This window comes from Oncorhynchus tshawytscha, linkage group LG19 (assembly GCF_018296145.1).
Source record: "Oncorhynchus tshawytscha isolate Ot180627B linkage group LG19, Otsh_v2.0, whole genome shotgun sequence".
Classification (NCBI taxonomy): domain Eukaryota; kingdom Metazoa; phylum Chordata; class Actinopteri; order Salmoniformes; family Salmonidae; genus Oncorhynchus; species Oncorhynchus tshawytscha.
The window spans coordinates 29,859,844-29,875,862 of NC_056447.1; the positions used below are offsets into that span (position 1 = coordinate 29,859,844).

The 16,019-nt window shown below is 41.9% G+C and overlaps 1 protein-coding gene across 11 annotated transcripts in view; it reads right to left on the reverse strand.

The window, feature by feature from the left end:
* The window catches only part of LOC112219237 (FERM domain-containing protein 4A), a 188,704-nt gene that overhangs the window by 92,052 nt on the left and 80,633 nt on the right, over window positions 1-16,019 (reverse strand). For 3 of the 11 annotated variants that reach the window (XM_042301553.1, XM_042301557.1, XM_042301551.1), the window contains exon 1: window positions 9,475-9,838. The exons of 2 other annotated variants lie outside the window; for them this stretch is intronic. In XM_042301553.1, the coding sequence (XP_042157487.1) occupies window positions 9,475-9,567 (93 nt within the window). In that variant the 5' untranslated portion in view covers window positions 9,568-9,838. Of the gene's footprint in view, window positions 1-9,474; window positions 9,842-16,019 lie in introns of those variants that run through there. 6 more of the 11 variants (XM_042301554.1, XM_042301556.1, XM_042301555.1 and 3 more) reach the window with 5 other exon arrangements.

The window sequence follows — 16,019 nt, forward strand, 5'->3', positions numbered from 1 at the left end:
CCCTCCTGGCACTGAGGCGTCTCCTAGGAGATCAACGTTACCCAGAAAAACATTTGTCCGTTCTCCCCCTCTTTAGGAGATTGACTGTCTCTCTCTCACTTTTTCTTTCTTTCTTTCTTTCTCTCTCTTTCTTTCTTTCTTTCTTTCTTTCTTTCTTTCTTTCTTTCTTTCTTTCTTTCTTTCTTTCATTCATTCTTTCTTTCATCTCCCTCTTCCTCTGTCTCCCCCACTCTCTCTCCCTATCTCTTTTTATGTTCTTAGTTTTGTAGAGAAGCGTGGGTTAACTGAGCAGCTTATCATGAGAGTAGGAAGTAATCCTATCTGAATCATTACCTGAGTGATCAGATCAACCATTATTTGGTTGATACTTGATTGAGCTTTCAAAAACGATGAAATCAACTTGTGAAGGGGCTGGAAGAATTATGAGGAAGAACGATAGAGAAAGAGTAAACAAGAACAGACAGAAATAGATGGAAGTGTAGGTGATAGACAGATGAATAAAGAAAATAAGGGAATACAAAAATAAAGTTAGAGAGGGATGAAAAGAAATCCAGAGAGATGTTTAAGGATAAGAAAAGACAACAGATTCTTGAAAGAGGAGAAAGGAGGGATTGGAGAACAAGAGAAAAGGAGTGCATCTCCTCCTCATTGCTGTGTGGTTAACGAGGCGTGGCTTGTTCGGCTGTGTCACAACCGCTGACCGTGTTCTTCCTGTAGATATCACTTAATTAACCACGACTCAGACAGACCATCATCCATCACTAATAACATACCCAGACACAGAAATATACATCTGCATTAGGGAAGAGATATGGAGAAAGAGAGGCAAAGAGCAAACCTTGGTTATAGTATATGCATTGGAGGGGAGATACATATACTTCACTTCCTTTCAAACTAAAATGCTAAAACACACAGAGCTAGGCTTACAGTACACTGTTAGAAAAATGTGTTTCAGAAGGGTTCTTCCACTGTCCCCATAGTCCCAGTTGGTATTAAATAGAAGGCGGTGGCCCCACCTGCCTGTGGAGAAAACAACCAGTGGTTACCTTGGATACCCAATTGGCTCACAACAAAAATTGTCTCACCCAATTTTCTTCTTGTCCGCTTGTTTTAGTCAGTTACAAAACTACGTTTAAGAAAAGTACATGTCTGAAGACTACTTTTCAACGTTAGCCACATGAGTGAGTGCTAGCTAGCTAAATTACCAACCAGAACATTAAGCTAGCCAAGACCAACAACACAAACAAACAGACGATAAAGCTACATGTAGTGAGAGGAGTTACAAACGGAATGTGCTAATTGAGTTAAATGTCTTACCTCTGATGAAACACACATACTGTAGCTACCTGTAGCCTACTTGGACACCAAGTCCCCACAATTTACCCCGCTACCACATCGAATAACCTGAAGTCACAAGGCTCTTCTCGCAGGCTCTACTTCCTTACGTTGTAGCATTGCAAACCGTAGGTTGGGATGTTTGACCTAGTTACATGTACATTGAACAACACAGCAGCTTTTCAGCATTTTTGAAAAACTAAAAATCTATGACAAAGTTGGCTTATTTACAATTGGGGTCATTGGGAAAGTGTTTGTTTTCCTCAATTTGTGGCCCTGGTCAAGGGGAATTCCTTTTTATTGACATGAATACTGACTCGGAGTAAAGGAGAACCCTTTTGGGTTCCAGGTAGAACCCTTTTTGGTTCCAGGAAGAACTCTTTTGGGTTTCAAGTAGAACCCTCTGTGGAAAGGGTTACATGGATCTCAAAAGGGTTCTTCAAAGGGTTCTCCTGTGGGGACAGCCAAAGAACCCTCTACAGTTTTCTAGATAGCACACCTCTTATTAAAGAGTGTATAGCATCACATTTATCCCTTTCCAGAGCTTTCAGCTTCAGAGAAGATCTAAAGTAATACAACTGAGCATCAGAGTTTCACTAGTTGTATTGATACTCTTTAACATTATGCCATGGATAATGAACTGGAGAATCCCATACAGTTATCTAATAGGACAAGGAGGTACAGGAGAGAGATGCAGCTGTGGCTGGATCATCTGGAGCTGACAGACAGATGAAAGCAAACAAAGCAGGGCGGATGCTCCAGTCAGTCAGGTATTGATGCATTGTCAGTGAATAGAAGTCTTGCAGCAGCATGAAGGCCTATGTTGAAATGTCTCTAAAAGCATCAGCTGAGATTTGTAGTCAAACGCTTGGCCAAGCTTTTCACACACAAATATCTTAAATACCTCGCACGCATACACACAAACTGCCGTACATGGTGAGAGGAGAGTTGCAGTGGCCTTCTCCACACACAAAAAAACAAATTACTGAAGCTCAACCCTAACATGTTTGTGTGTGTGTGTGTGTGTGACATCACACAGCTGTCAGCAGAGGAATGAGGGGCTTAGATTGAGAATACAATCAGAGAGACAGAGAGAGAGAGAGAGAGAGAGAGAGAGAGACCCCCTCTGTATGTGATTATGTGAATCTGCATCTCTCTATTAATGGAGATGGGAAGGTCTGATTCTGCTTCTGGGTAGGAGTATGCGTGTTTGTTTGTGTATGTGTTTGTGTGTGTGTGTGTGTGTGTGTATATATGTGTGTTTGTGTGTGCGTGTGTACTTCAAAATAATCAATCAGCGTAAAGCAGCATGGTAAAAATAATAATCTATCTGTGTGACAGTGATGGCTCCGTTTTTACCTCCTCACAACAACCAATCAAACACCACTTCACAACAAAGCACATTCCAACAGAGAGACAGAAAATGGTTAGGACTGAAGCCTGTAATATTGGCCTTTTGGTGTATTAATGTAACTAACAAATGAACCATGCTAACTAGTAACATCAACACTAAGGAAAGAGTTTGAGTGTCTTATTGTAAAATGTGACACTTCATGTAACAAGGATTGTACTATGTAGTAGCTTCCCTATATGATTATGTAGGAATGAGGCCTGTCAACTACGCCATGTTTCCTGTGTATTGGTGTGAAGGTTATAGCATTAAACTTCCTGTGTACTAATATAAAGGTTGTTTCCTTATTTCAGGTTCTCTCTCATTCTCCCCCCCCCCTCTCTCTCTCTCTGTGTGTGTGCAGTGTATGTATCCTCTAGCCATGTTTAGGGTATGAAAGCTACACACATCAAAACTTCTTCTGCATTTAGGTCACCCTGTGTTTTGGAGTGTGCGTGTATGTGTGTGTTTGTATGTTGTGTGTGTGTGTGTGTGTGTCTGCAGGCTTCAGCTAGAAACTAACAGCTCACTGAAAAGCTCCTGTCATTTTAAGTGAATCCTGGAGGAAAAACCTATTACATTCACAACAATAAAGCCTGTTAATCAACCTAAACTAAGGTAGGCTTAAATCACATCACTCCAAACAGGATACACAACCACTAACCAGAACAACCAACCACTTCTAATGAAAACCAAGAGAAACATTCATCAGCTCTCTTCTAATTTCAAATGCTCTTTAGATGACACCTCAGGGACAGGTGTTTGTTGTCCATAGTAGAAATTTCAGCCTTGTGCCTTATGCCCACATGTGATCAGACCTCTGTGAACGAAACCACAGTGAAAGGTTTTGGTTGGCCACAGCGTTACAAGACCCTTCTACTGTCTTTATGTAAATCCTGCTCTATTGGATCACGCAAGCAGTTCCCTAACATCTATGACCCACATGCAGTCTTTAAATGTTTCATGTGGCCTTGGAACTAAACAGCACTGTGTCTCTACTACCAGAGGGCCAGCTGTTGGGGACCCAGAGAAAGGTTCTGGCTGGCAGTCCTCTACCATAGAACCAGGGTTGGGGAGTAACGGATTACGTGTAAGGGATTACAAAAACAACGGTAACAATAACCTGTTAATTTACCAGCTAAAATATTGTTATCTGATAACAGATACTCTAGAAAAACTAGATGATTACTTTTAAATTCAGAAAGGATGTTCGCGGAATTTTTTTTTGTTTGACACTTCAAAATCAGCACTGAAAAATGCTGTAAGTTTAAATTTGTTCAACGTGAGCGAGTTTGACCATAAATCAGAGACTACTGTGATGACACACCAAATGTGTTTGATGGATTGTGGGAAAAGAGCAGGAATAGGCTTTTGGAGGCTACAGTCCAAACTATAGTGACAAGAAAATGTATGTGAACCCTTTGGAAATACCTGGATTTCTGCATAAATTGATCATAAAATGTGATCTGATCTTCGTCTAGGTCACAACAATAGACAGAAACAGTCTGCTTAAACTAATAACACACAAACAATTATAAGTGTCTTTATTGAACACAGCATGTAAACATTCACAGTGCAGGGTGGGAAAAGTATGTGAACTCATTTAATAACTGGTTGACCCTACTTTGACAGCAATAACCTCAACCATACGTTTCATGTTGTTGCGGATCAGACCTGCACAACGGTCAGGAGGAATTTTGGACCATTCCTCTTTAAAAAAATGTTTCAGTTCAGCAATATTCTTGGGATGTCTGGTGTGAACTGCTCTCTTGAGGTCATGCCACAGCATCTCAATCGGGTTGAGGTCAAGACTCTGACTGGGCCACTCCAGAAGGCATATTTTTTTTCTGTTGAAGACATTCTGTTGTTGATTTACTTCTGTGTTTTGGGTCGTTGTCCTGTTGCATCAACCAACTTCTGTTGAGCTTCAATTGGTGGCCAGATAGCCTTACATTCTCCTGCAAAATGTCTTGATAAACTTGGGAATTCATTTTTCCGTTGATGACAGCAAGCTGTCCAGGCCCTGAGGCAGCAAAGCAGCCTCAAGGCAGGATGCTCCCTCCACCATACTTTACAGCCGGGGTGAGGTTTTGATGTTGGTGTGCTGTGCCTTTTTTTATCCACACATAGTGTTGTGTGTTCCTCCCAAACAACTCAACTGTAGTTTCATCTGTCCACAGAATATTTTGCCAGTAGCGCTGTGGAACATCATGGTGAACTTTTGCAAACTTCAGATGTGCAGCAATGTTTGTTTTTGGACAGCAGTGGCTTCTTCCGTGATGTCCTCCCATGAACACCATTCTTGTTTAGTGTTTTATGTATTGTATCCTCGTCAACAGAGATGTTAGCATGTTCCAGAGATTTCTGTAAGTCTTTAGCTGACACTCTAGGACTCTTCTTATCCTCTCCTTCCAGTTCTCTGCTGCCAATGACTGGAACGAACTACAAAAATATCTGAAACTGGAAACACTTATCTCCCTCACTAGCTTTAAGCACCAGTTGTCAGAGCAGCTCACAGATTACTGCACCTATAATTTAGCCCAAACAACTCCCCCTACTGTATTTATTTATTTTGCTCCTTTGCACCCCATTATTTCTATCTCTACCTGCACATTCTTCCACTGCAAATCTCCCATTCCAGTGTTTTACTTGCTATATTGTATTTTCTTCGCCACCATGGCCTTTTTTTGCCTTTACCTCCCTTATCTCACCTCATTTTCTCACATTGTATATAGACTTGTTTTTCTACTGTATTATTAACTGTATGTTTGTTTTACTCCATGTGTAACTCTGTGTTGTTGAATGTGTCGAACTGCTTTGCTTTATCTTGGCCAGGTCGCAATTGTAAATGAGAACTTGTTTTCAACTTGCCTACCTGGTTAAATAAAGGTGAAATAAATAATAAATATAAATGAGCAGTCTGTGCTGTGCTCTTGCAGTCATCTTTGCAGGACGGCCACTCCTAGGGAGAGTAGCAACAGTGCTGAACTTTCTCCATTTACAAACAATTTGTCTTACCGCTGACTGATGAACATCAAGGATTTTACAGATACTTTTGTAACCCTTTCCAGCTTTATGCAAGTCAACAATTCTTAATCGTAGGTCTTCTGATATCTCTTTTGTTCGAGGCATGGTTCAAATCAGGTAATGCTTCTTGTGAATAGCAAACTCAAATTTTGTGAGTGTTTTTTATAGGGCAAAGCAGCTCTAACCAACATCTCTAATCTCGTCTCATTGATTGGACTCCAGGTTGGCCGACTCCTGACTCCAATTAGCTTTAGGAGAAGTCATTAGCCTCGGGGTTCACATACTTTTCCCAACCTACACTGTGAATGTTTAAATTATGTATTCAATATTGACAAGAAAAATACAATAATTTGTGTGTTATTAGTTTAAGCACGCTATGTTTGTCTATTGTTGTGACTTAGATGAAGATCAGATCAAATTTGATGACCAATTTATGCAGGAATCCAGGTCACTCCAAAGGGTTCACATCCTTTTTCTTGCCAATCTATGGCTTCCAATGGTGCGACTGCTGTCGGCATCCAAAGATGATCCAACTTGAATAAATGCTTGGGGGTAAGGATGACAGCAGTGGTGTAGTCTATGGCGATATGGATATCAATTATTATCGATATCTACAAAACGCATTGATGTGAAACACTGCTGCTCTCTCATTTAGCTATTTGCACCCTACAGATTGTGGTTGTTGAGGATGAATGTTCACAAATCTCAATGTGTATTTGAACCCAATAATGGTTGAATTGAAGAAGTTTAAGCTGCCTATCAATCATTGTTTTTGAAACCAGTGGACAGCCAGTGAAAAATGTGACTCTTGCAACAGCTGCATAGTGCGGATCCAAGACTATGGAACAAAAATGAGGCTTTTATTGATCAGTCGAATTCATGCTGATAAAAAAGAAATCCATAGGCCTGATGGACACATGCTCAAACTCACACACTTTTGATAGACTTAAAGGGGGAATCTGTAATTGATACATACCTTTTTGGATTATATACTGTATATATATATATATATTTATATTCTTGAAGAATCAATATACATATATATATATGCAAGGAACCCTTTGGAATATATTGATTCTTCAAGAATATAAATCATAAATGCCTCACACTCCATGAGAACCCAAAATATAAGCTAGTTTTTCTCCAATGTTTGTAAATATTGTAAATGCAAACAAACACTGTATAGCCTCATAACATGGTTAAAACAATCATTTTGATATCATGGATGGTCAGTCCTTGCATCCATAGCTGACTATTAATCTGAGAGTGGTTACATTTATCCAGGCCCTTCCCTCAGCTTTTTACCCAAACAGAGGCTGTTTAGTTATTGTTTCATCTGTGGATTTGCCCTTCAAACAGCTGCAAATGATCAAGATAAAGTGTCACCAACAAAAATGTAAACAATAGGCCTATAGCAAATGCAGCATATGGCATTCATTTTCACATGTAGTGCTCAAAGCATGCCTTTCACTGAGCACTGCACTTATTTTTCAACTCGAATCAATGAATCATCAATCAGTCCACCATGACATCAAAATCATAAACAACAGAGTCGGGCTGGCTAATTTGTTTTGGGGTTATGCTCAGGTAAAACTATTTGGCTAATCTATACTTCCATATTTCCAATTCCTATTCATGAATATCAAGGGCTATAACATTTATTGGAATGACTGGAATTCTGATAGACTTTGGTTTTAAATGTAAAGATATAATTTAATCATATTATTATGTGTAGTAGAAAGTGATGGGTTTAGAAGAAGCCTACATAACCAACCCATAAAGCACAATTGAACATCCATACATGGCCAACTATGTAAACTTGAACATTGATTTATCTTGTAATCGATGTTGTTCAATTGGTAACACACACTTTTGTCTTCTTCTAATGCCTCTTAATGGGAAAGTAATCAAAAAAGTAACTGAATGTAATCAGATTACGTTACTGAGTTTGGGTACTCCAAAAGTTACGTTTCTGACTACAATTGAGGACAGGTAACTAGTAACTGTAACGAATGACATTTAGAAAGTAACCTACCCAACCCTGCATAGAACCATAGCCTGAGAGCATATCCTCTGGAAGAGCTGTCACTCTAAAGGTATGTTGTGTGTTAAAGCCCACCCACACAAACTGTACTTAACGCTGATTCACTTTGTACCATTACTGTTTCAACATGAAATCAGGACTAAACCCTTTTTACCACAGCATGATAGGAATGTTATTATCACTCACACACGCAGGCGCGTGCAACACACACTCGTGCTGAAAACATGTTGGCTTAAGAGTTAGTGAGTCATGCTGCAGGTCAGAACATGTCCTGAGGTTTGACTGTGACAGTACCTCTGAATAGACCAGCCAGGTCAGTATTCCACGCCCGTCCAAGTCTGAGGACATTGCTCGTTGATGTGGAAACCGGCCACTAGGGGAAACAGTGAGCACTGTTACCTTCAAGTAGGTTGCTGTTTTGCTAGGGCGTTGTGGACGGTGATGGCGGATGGGCATAAGCATCTGCCTCTGGTTGCAAGTTGGAATCCAGCGATATTTTTCTTTTAACCCTATGCCAAACATTAACCCTTACCTTAACCATTCTGAGTTAATGCCTAACCTTAGGATTTCCCGAGTTAATGCCTAAACCTAACCTTAAACACTTAAAAATGTGACATTTGCATCAACTTAGAAATTTGGAGAAACATGGGTGAATGTCTAATTCTGAAGTGAGACTGTGAGAGCTGGTTGGAATAGACATACAGTACATTCCACTTAAACCAGATAAATGCAACACCTTAAATCAGAACAACAGGATCAAACTGAAAGTAAAAATGTGAAAAGTCCATTGACAGTCATAGCTGCCTGGCAGGCATGAGCTGTCCTCTGTGTCCTCTAGACAGGATAGGACATGGAGGATAATGATTAGCCATGCTATGCTAGGCTTGGCTATATACAGCTCTGTTACAATATGTCATCAGTATGCTATCTAAATAAGTCAGTATGCCAATATCACACAAGCACATAGTAGATTGAGACCTCAATGACCTTCAAACTGGGTAAGAATTAAGATGGACAGGCAAGAGGCAGAGAGAGAGAGTGACAGAGAGACATTCATTGTTCACTCAGTGTGCAGTTTCAGATTAAAAGCTTTTCTCTTGCTTTGCTTTCCAACTCAATCTCCTACCGTCCCTGGATTAGCCAAATAACCCTTAAATCCCAACCACACACAATGGCACAGCAAGACAGAGGAGAGAGAGGCAGAGAGTGAGAGAGAGGCAGAGAGTGAGAGAGAGGCAGAGAGTGAAAAGCAGTGAACGATTGAAAGAGACAAGCAGGGAGCCTGACAGAGAGCGAGAGAGAGAGTGAGAGAGAGACAGACAGAGGGAGAGAGAGACAGAGAGAGATAGAGACAGAGAGACAGACAGAGAGAGGGAGAGAGACAGACAGACAGAGAGAGAGAGGGAGAGAGAGGCAGAGATGAGAGACAGGCAGAGAGTGAGAAGCAGTGAAAGATTGAAAGAGACAAGCAGGGAGCCTGACAGAGAGCGAGAGAGAGAGCGAGAGAGAGACAGACAGAGGGAGAGAGGGAGAGAGACAGACAGAAAGAGAGAGGGAGAGAGAGACAGACAGAGAGAGAGGGAGAGAGAGACAGAGAGAGAGAGAGAGACAGAGAGAGAGAGAGGGAGAGAGAGAGGGAGAGAGAGAGAGAGAGAAGGTGTAATCCAGTGTATCTTACCCTCTCTCCACTGTTCCGTCGTAACGTTCCCACCGGTAGTTTGAGCATGAGTCTGCGGGTCCTACCCGGGGTTACAGCCCCCTGCACCACCATGGCACGACCCTCAGTGTGTGTGTGTTAGTGTGTGAGTGTGTGTAGAGAGAGAACGTCTATTCGCATCCAGCCTAGAAGCAGCTCTCGCGAGCTAGCGTGTGTTTGTGTGAGAGAGTGGGTATGAGTAGTCCCAGTCCTGTCTTCCCTCCTTCTCTCACTCCCTCTCTCCTCTGTTAGTCTTGGTGAGAGGAGAGTGTGTATCTCTCTGATTCAGAGAACTGCCCATTCTCCTCTGCTTAGCTACGCTCCACTCTGCTGCTCTTGCACACGGTGTGTGTGCTCGCGTGAGTAGGCCTATGTTTGTGAGGAGAGGGAGGGAGTATGCTTTGTTTCTTTTCTCTCTCTTCCACTTCAGTCTGTCTCTATCCCGCCTTCTCTCTCTGTAGCCTGTGGGGTCTCTCTCTCTCTCTCTCTCTCTCTCTCTCTCGTCAGGAGCTTAACCAGGTCACTGGTTTAATGTGACGCTACGGTGGTTATTAGCATACGCACACTTGGTCACGTGATCACAAAGGAATAGTGAGTGTGCGTGGCGGGGTGGGGGCGGGGGTGGGAGGTTGACACACACACACACACACACACACATTAGTACAGTTGGTCACGTGGTACACCTCAAAAGGAATATGTGATGTTTTGCCATCTGGGGAGTGGATTATCTTTAAATCCCACATCCAGCTTTCACCCCTTCTGTCTGGACTGGAGCACAGAGAGGGATACCCCTAAACACGTGCACAAACGCACAAACGCACGCACACTTGAATGCACGGCCACCGATAAGCCAATAAGTTTACAAAGGGCCAGGATCCCAAAGAGAGGGGGAATGTCTTCTAAGCTGGCCACTAGGGGCAACAGTAATCACCATCAAGTAGGCTTGGGTTTTGATAAGGTGTTGTGGACAGGGGTGGTCATCATCCCATTTCTCTGGATCAGAAGGTTGTGTGTTTGATCCTGATCATGGACACTGTTTTTTATTTTTAAAATGAGTGTCTAAACTTAACCTTTAACTAGTACATTTTGGAGAAATAGAATGACATAAGGCAGCAGGAGCAAGAAAACAGTTCGAAATTTGACGTTTTGAGAACGTGGCTGAACATCTAATTTTGAAGTGAAACTGTGAGAGCTTGTTGAGCAAAAAACCCATTTGTCCTGATAGGAAGGGAGTCCAGTGCTAAGCTTAAGCCATGGAGCGGTGTGGCCCTTGTCTGACCATCAGATCAATTGGCTGGGTTAGGGTTGACTTGAGTTACAGCTGGTTCTAGTGACCTACTGTCAATTTCTTATAATCACTCTGCACAGCTCAGCTTGCCTCAATTAGCTGGTCAATACTGCATCGTCAGGTGATTAGTAAGAGTGTATAAACACACATTTATTGCACGCACACATGCAACAGGAGTATCGGAGGTGGTTGGTGGACTACGCTTGTATGATGAGTAACCTTGCCTAAGAGTTGAAGACCAGGGTTCGACACACACACACACACACACACACACTGATCTGACACATCCAGAATAAAGGAGCAGCCCTCTAAAAATCCCACCCCTCTGTAATTCATGGCATTAGAGGTGTTTGAAACACAACTTTTATGGACATGATATTGCAAACACAAACATACGCACACACATACACACACACGCACACTCTCACACACTGTGGTTACAGCTGTGCCAACCACACAGGAGAAAGTAATCTGCACTAGTAATCCCCACTAAGCATAATTTATTCAATACTCTGGTTTACATCAGGAGTGTGTGTATGTGTGTGTTTCTGTGTGTGCGTGTGAGTGTGTCCTACATAAGAAATATCAGCGGGCTATATATAACCCCACAGAGTGCAGGCAACATCCACGACTCAGAGACTCAAACTGGAGGGAATGAAAGAGAAGATGAAAGTAACTACGGATCTGTTTTCACTGTCAGATTGAAATGAAAACACATCTCTGTGATATGTTAGATTGATTATGTTATTGTGACTGGAGATATCCTATTTTATCTTGTTCATCAGGAGGAAAAATCACATGGCTGTCCATAATTAACTACTAAAGACTGCATGTGTAGGCTTTTTGAATACCACAGCAATGATAAAGGCTCCAGTTCTCAATAATCCTAACAGGAGGAGAAGACATGATTTAACGCTTCAGGCAAGATACAGTACACTATGACCTGTTTCAGTTGAACATACACACAGCACCCTGACATACGGGACACACAAACACACACACACACACACACACACACACACACACACACACACACACACACACACACACACACACACACACACACACACACACACACACCGAATTCTAACCCTAACACTAATTCTAACCTCAGCCCTAAACCCCTAGAAAAGGAGGTCAAATTTAGTTTGTTTACTATTCTTATGTGGACTTCTGGTCCCCACAATTATAGTAAACAAATACAAATTTGACCAATTGGGGACATTTTGTTGGTCACCACAAGGTCAAATGACTTTTCTAGGGGTATTGTTAAACACGTCCACACACACCACACACACACACCACACACACACACACACACACACACACACACACACACACACACACACACACACACACACACACACACACACACACACACACACACACACAGTGCCACCATCAGGACAATTGGACAAATTGGCCTAGGATTCACTACTTAGGTACTCCTTACCGTGCCTGCCAAATATCAGAACTTAACATCGAACAAGTCATGCAATATGCTTTTGATGTATTTTGGATAGGGTTGCAACAAATTCACGTGTTCTCAAAATCCCGGTTGGAGGATTTCCATCCTGTTTCTGGGAACCAGGGAATCTATTGAAAGTTCCTGTAATTTTACAACTCTAATTTTGGACCATTTTCAATGAGGTTTACTAATTTAAATGTCTTCTTCTCCAGAACCGCTGAAATGATAAGCCCCAAAACTTGGTATATATGGATGCACATCTTCAAGTGCAATTTTTTCCAATAATTTTTTCCAATAATATGGCCGCTGAAAGCCAATGAGCTTTAATGAATTGTTTTTCCCGTCCAACAGCGCTACCATGCAACTAAACTGAAGCATACGTTACAGGTTAGCTATGTTCGTATCCTTGAGCATGTGTGCCAAATGTCATATATCTGAGTCAAACAGATCAAGAGATATAAACGTGTTCCTGTTATAGCTTCTCCGTGTGGAGGTGCATATGTTGAGTCTAGACAGAGTTTGGAAGATGTGTACCAAGTTACGAATATGCATGTCTGATTTATATGGTCAGTAGCGGCCAATGTTCTTTGACATACTTGCATGGAATATATTGCATTGGGAGACATTGGTTCATAGATGCCATATATCAACGATTCATGCAGATCGGTCGTTCGGTGCCAGAGGAGTAGTGTTTTTCACACAATTCTAAATGGCAGAAAATCCATCATGACAGACTTTATGGGTCATCGAGGCAACTTTGTTTCTTGTTTGTACATTTGTACCAAATTTCCCAACTCTAGGTCACACAGAGTGAGGGGCATGAGTTTTCAAAGTTTGCATTTTCAATTGCTTGTTATAGAGCCACCATTTGGCCAATAGGAATGGCACTGCATGAAAGGGGTGTGGCCTTAGGCCTTACCATTTCACAGGAGTTTCAATATTTTCCACAAATGTTTTCCACAGAATAATAATAGCCAATAAACGCAATAGTGTTTCACCCAGCTTCACTGCTGGAACCCCTAGCAACACACATAGGAACAAGCACACATGAGACATTCACATACAGACTGAAGGGTTCTGATGAAATTAATTTCTCTCTCTGAACATACAGCAACCCCCAACATCCCCTGTCACACATTCTACCTAATCACCACAAAACCAATATAGCCAGTTCCAGACACAAAGAACTGAGTGAGTGAGTGTGAGAGAGAGAGAGAGAGAGGGAGAGAGAGAGAAAGAGAGAGAAAACAATGCCGTAACGAGCAGTACATTAATGACTACTAATGAGACCAGATTCTTCCTCAAACAATGCACCTGGTGTGTGTGTTTATTTATGATGTATTGTGTGTGTGTGTGCAGTCTCTGCCTGAACGTTCTCATTCATCCCTATGGTCCTTTGTCTGAGGTGTGTGTGTGTTTCTGGAAATGCCCTCCAGCCAGGCTCTCTCATCTTGCCAGTGTTGGTGTTTATGGTTAAGATTCCAGACAATAGCCAGAATAGAATTACAGCACCATAAGTACATTTACATTTTATTTTTTATTTCACCTTTATTTAACCAGGTAGGCCAGTTGAGAACAAGTTCTCATTTACACCTGCAACCTGGCCAAGATAAAGCAAAGCAGTGCAACGTACAGTCAGTAACACAATAGAAAAATCTATGTACCACGTGTGCAAATGTAGAAGATTAGGGAGGTAAGGCAATAAATAGGCCGTAAAGTGAAATAATTACAATTGAGCATTAACACTGGAGTGATAGATGTGCAGATGATGATGTGCAAGTAGAGATACTGGGGTGCAAAAGAACAAGAGGATAAGTAACAATATGGGGATGAGGTAGTTGGGTGTGCTATTTACAGATTGGCTGTGCAAAGGTACAGTGATCGGTAATCTGTTCAGCCAGCTGATGCTTAAAGTTAGAGAGGGACTTGCAAGACTTTAAGACTTTAAGACTTGTAATTCGTTCCAGTCATTGGCAGCAGAGAACTGGAAGGAAAGGCGGCCAAAGTAAGTGTTGGCTTTGGGGATGACCAGTGAAATATATCTGCAGGAGCGTGTGTTACGGGTGGGTGTTGCTATGGTGACCAGTGAGCTGAGATAAGGCGGGGCTTTACCTAGCAAAGACTTATAGATGACCTGGAGCCAGTGGGTTTGGCGCCAAATTTGTAGTGAGGGCCAGCCAACGAGAGCATACAGGTCGTAGTGGTGGGTGGTATATGGGGCTTTGTTGACAAAACATATGGCACCGTGATAGACTACATCCAGTTTGCTGAGTAGATTGTTGGAGGCTATTTTGTAAATGAATTCGCCGAAGTCAAGGATCGGTAGGATAGTCAGTTTTACGATGGTATGTTGGGCAGCATAAGTGAGGGAGGCTTTGTTGCAAAATAGGAAGCCGATTGTAGATTTAATTTTGGATGGGAGATGCTTAATGTGAGTCTGGAAGGAGAGTTTACAGTCTAATCAGACACTTAGGTATTTGTAGTTGTCCACATATTCTAAGTCAGAACCGTCCAGAATAGTGATGCTAGTCGGGCGGGAGAGTGTGGGCAGCAATCGGTTGAAGAGCATGCACTTGGTTTAACATAAGCATTTGGTGGCCACAGAAGGAGTGTTGTATGACATTGAAGCTTGTTTGGAGGTTTGTTAGCACAGTGCCCAAAGAAGGGCCAGATATATACAGAATGGTGTCATCTGCGTAGAGGTGGATCAGAGAATCACCAGCAGTAAGAGCAACATCATTGATATATAAGGAGAAAATAATTGGCCCGAGAATTGAACCCTGTGGCGCCCCCATAGAGACTGCCAAAGGTCCGGACAACAGGCCCTCCGATTTGACACACTGAACTCTATCTGAGAAGTATTTGGTGAAGCAGGAGAGTTAGTCATTTGAGAAGCCAAAGCTATTGAGTCTGCCGATAAGAATGCGATGATTGACAGAGTCAAAAGCCTTGGACAGGTCGATGAAGATGGCTGCACAGTACTGTCTTTTATCGTTGGCGGTTATGATATCGTTTTGGACCTTGAGCATGGCTGAGGTGCACCCTTGACCAGCTCAGAAACCAGACTGCATAGGGGAGAAGGTACAGTGGGATTCAAAATGGTGGGTGATCTGTTTGTTAACTTGGTTTTAGAAGATTTTTAGAAAGGCAGGGCAGGATGGATATAGGTCTATAACAGTTTGGGTCTAGAGTGTCTCCCCCTTTGAAGAGGGGTATGACCACAGCAGTTTTCCAATCTTTGGGGATCTCAGACGATACGAAAGAGAGGTTGAATAGGCTAGTAATAGGGGTTGCAACAATTTTGGCGGATAATTTTAGAAAGAGAGGGTCCAGAAATACATACAGACACATACAAACATACAGTGGGGCAAAAAAGTATTTAGTCAGCCACCAAATGTGCAAGTTCTCCCACTTAAAAAGATGAGAGAGGCCTGTAATTTTCATCATAGGTACACTTCAACTATGACAGACAAAATGAGAAAAAAAATCCAGAAAATCACATTGTAGGATTTTTAATGAATTTATTTACAAATTATGGTGGAAAATAAGTATTTGGTCAATAACAAAAGTTTATCTCAATACTTTGTTATATACCCTTTGTTGGCAATGACAGAGGTCAAACATTTTCTGTAAGTCTTCACAAGGTTTTCACACACTGTTGCTGGTATTTTGGCCCATTCCTCCATGCAGATCTCCTCTAGAGCAGTGATGTTTTGGGGCTGGGCAACACGGACTTTCAACTCCCTCCAAAGATTTTCTATGGTGTTGAGA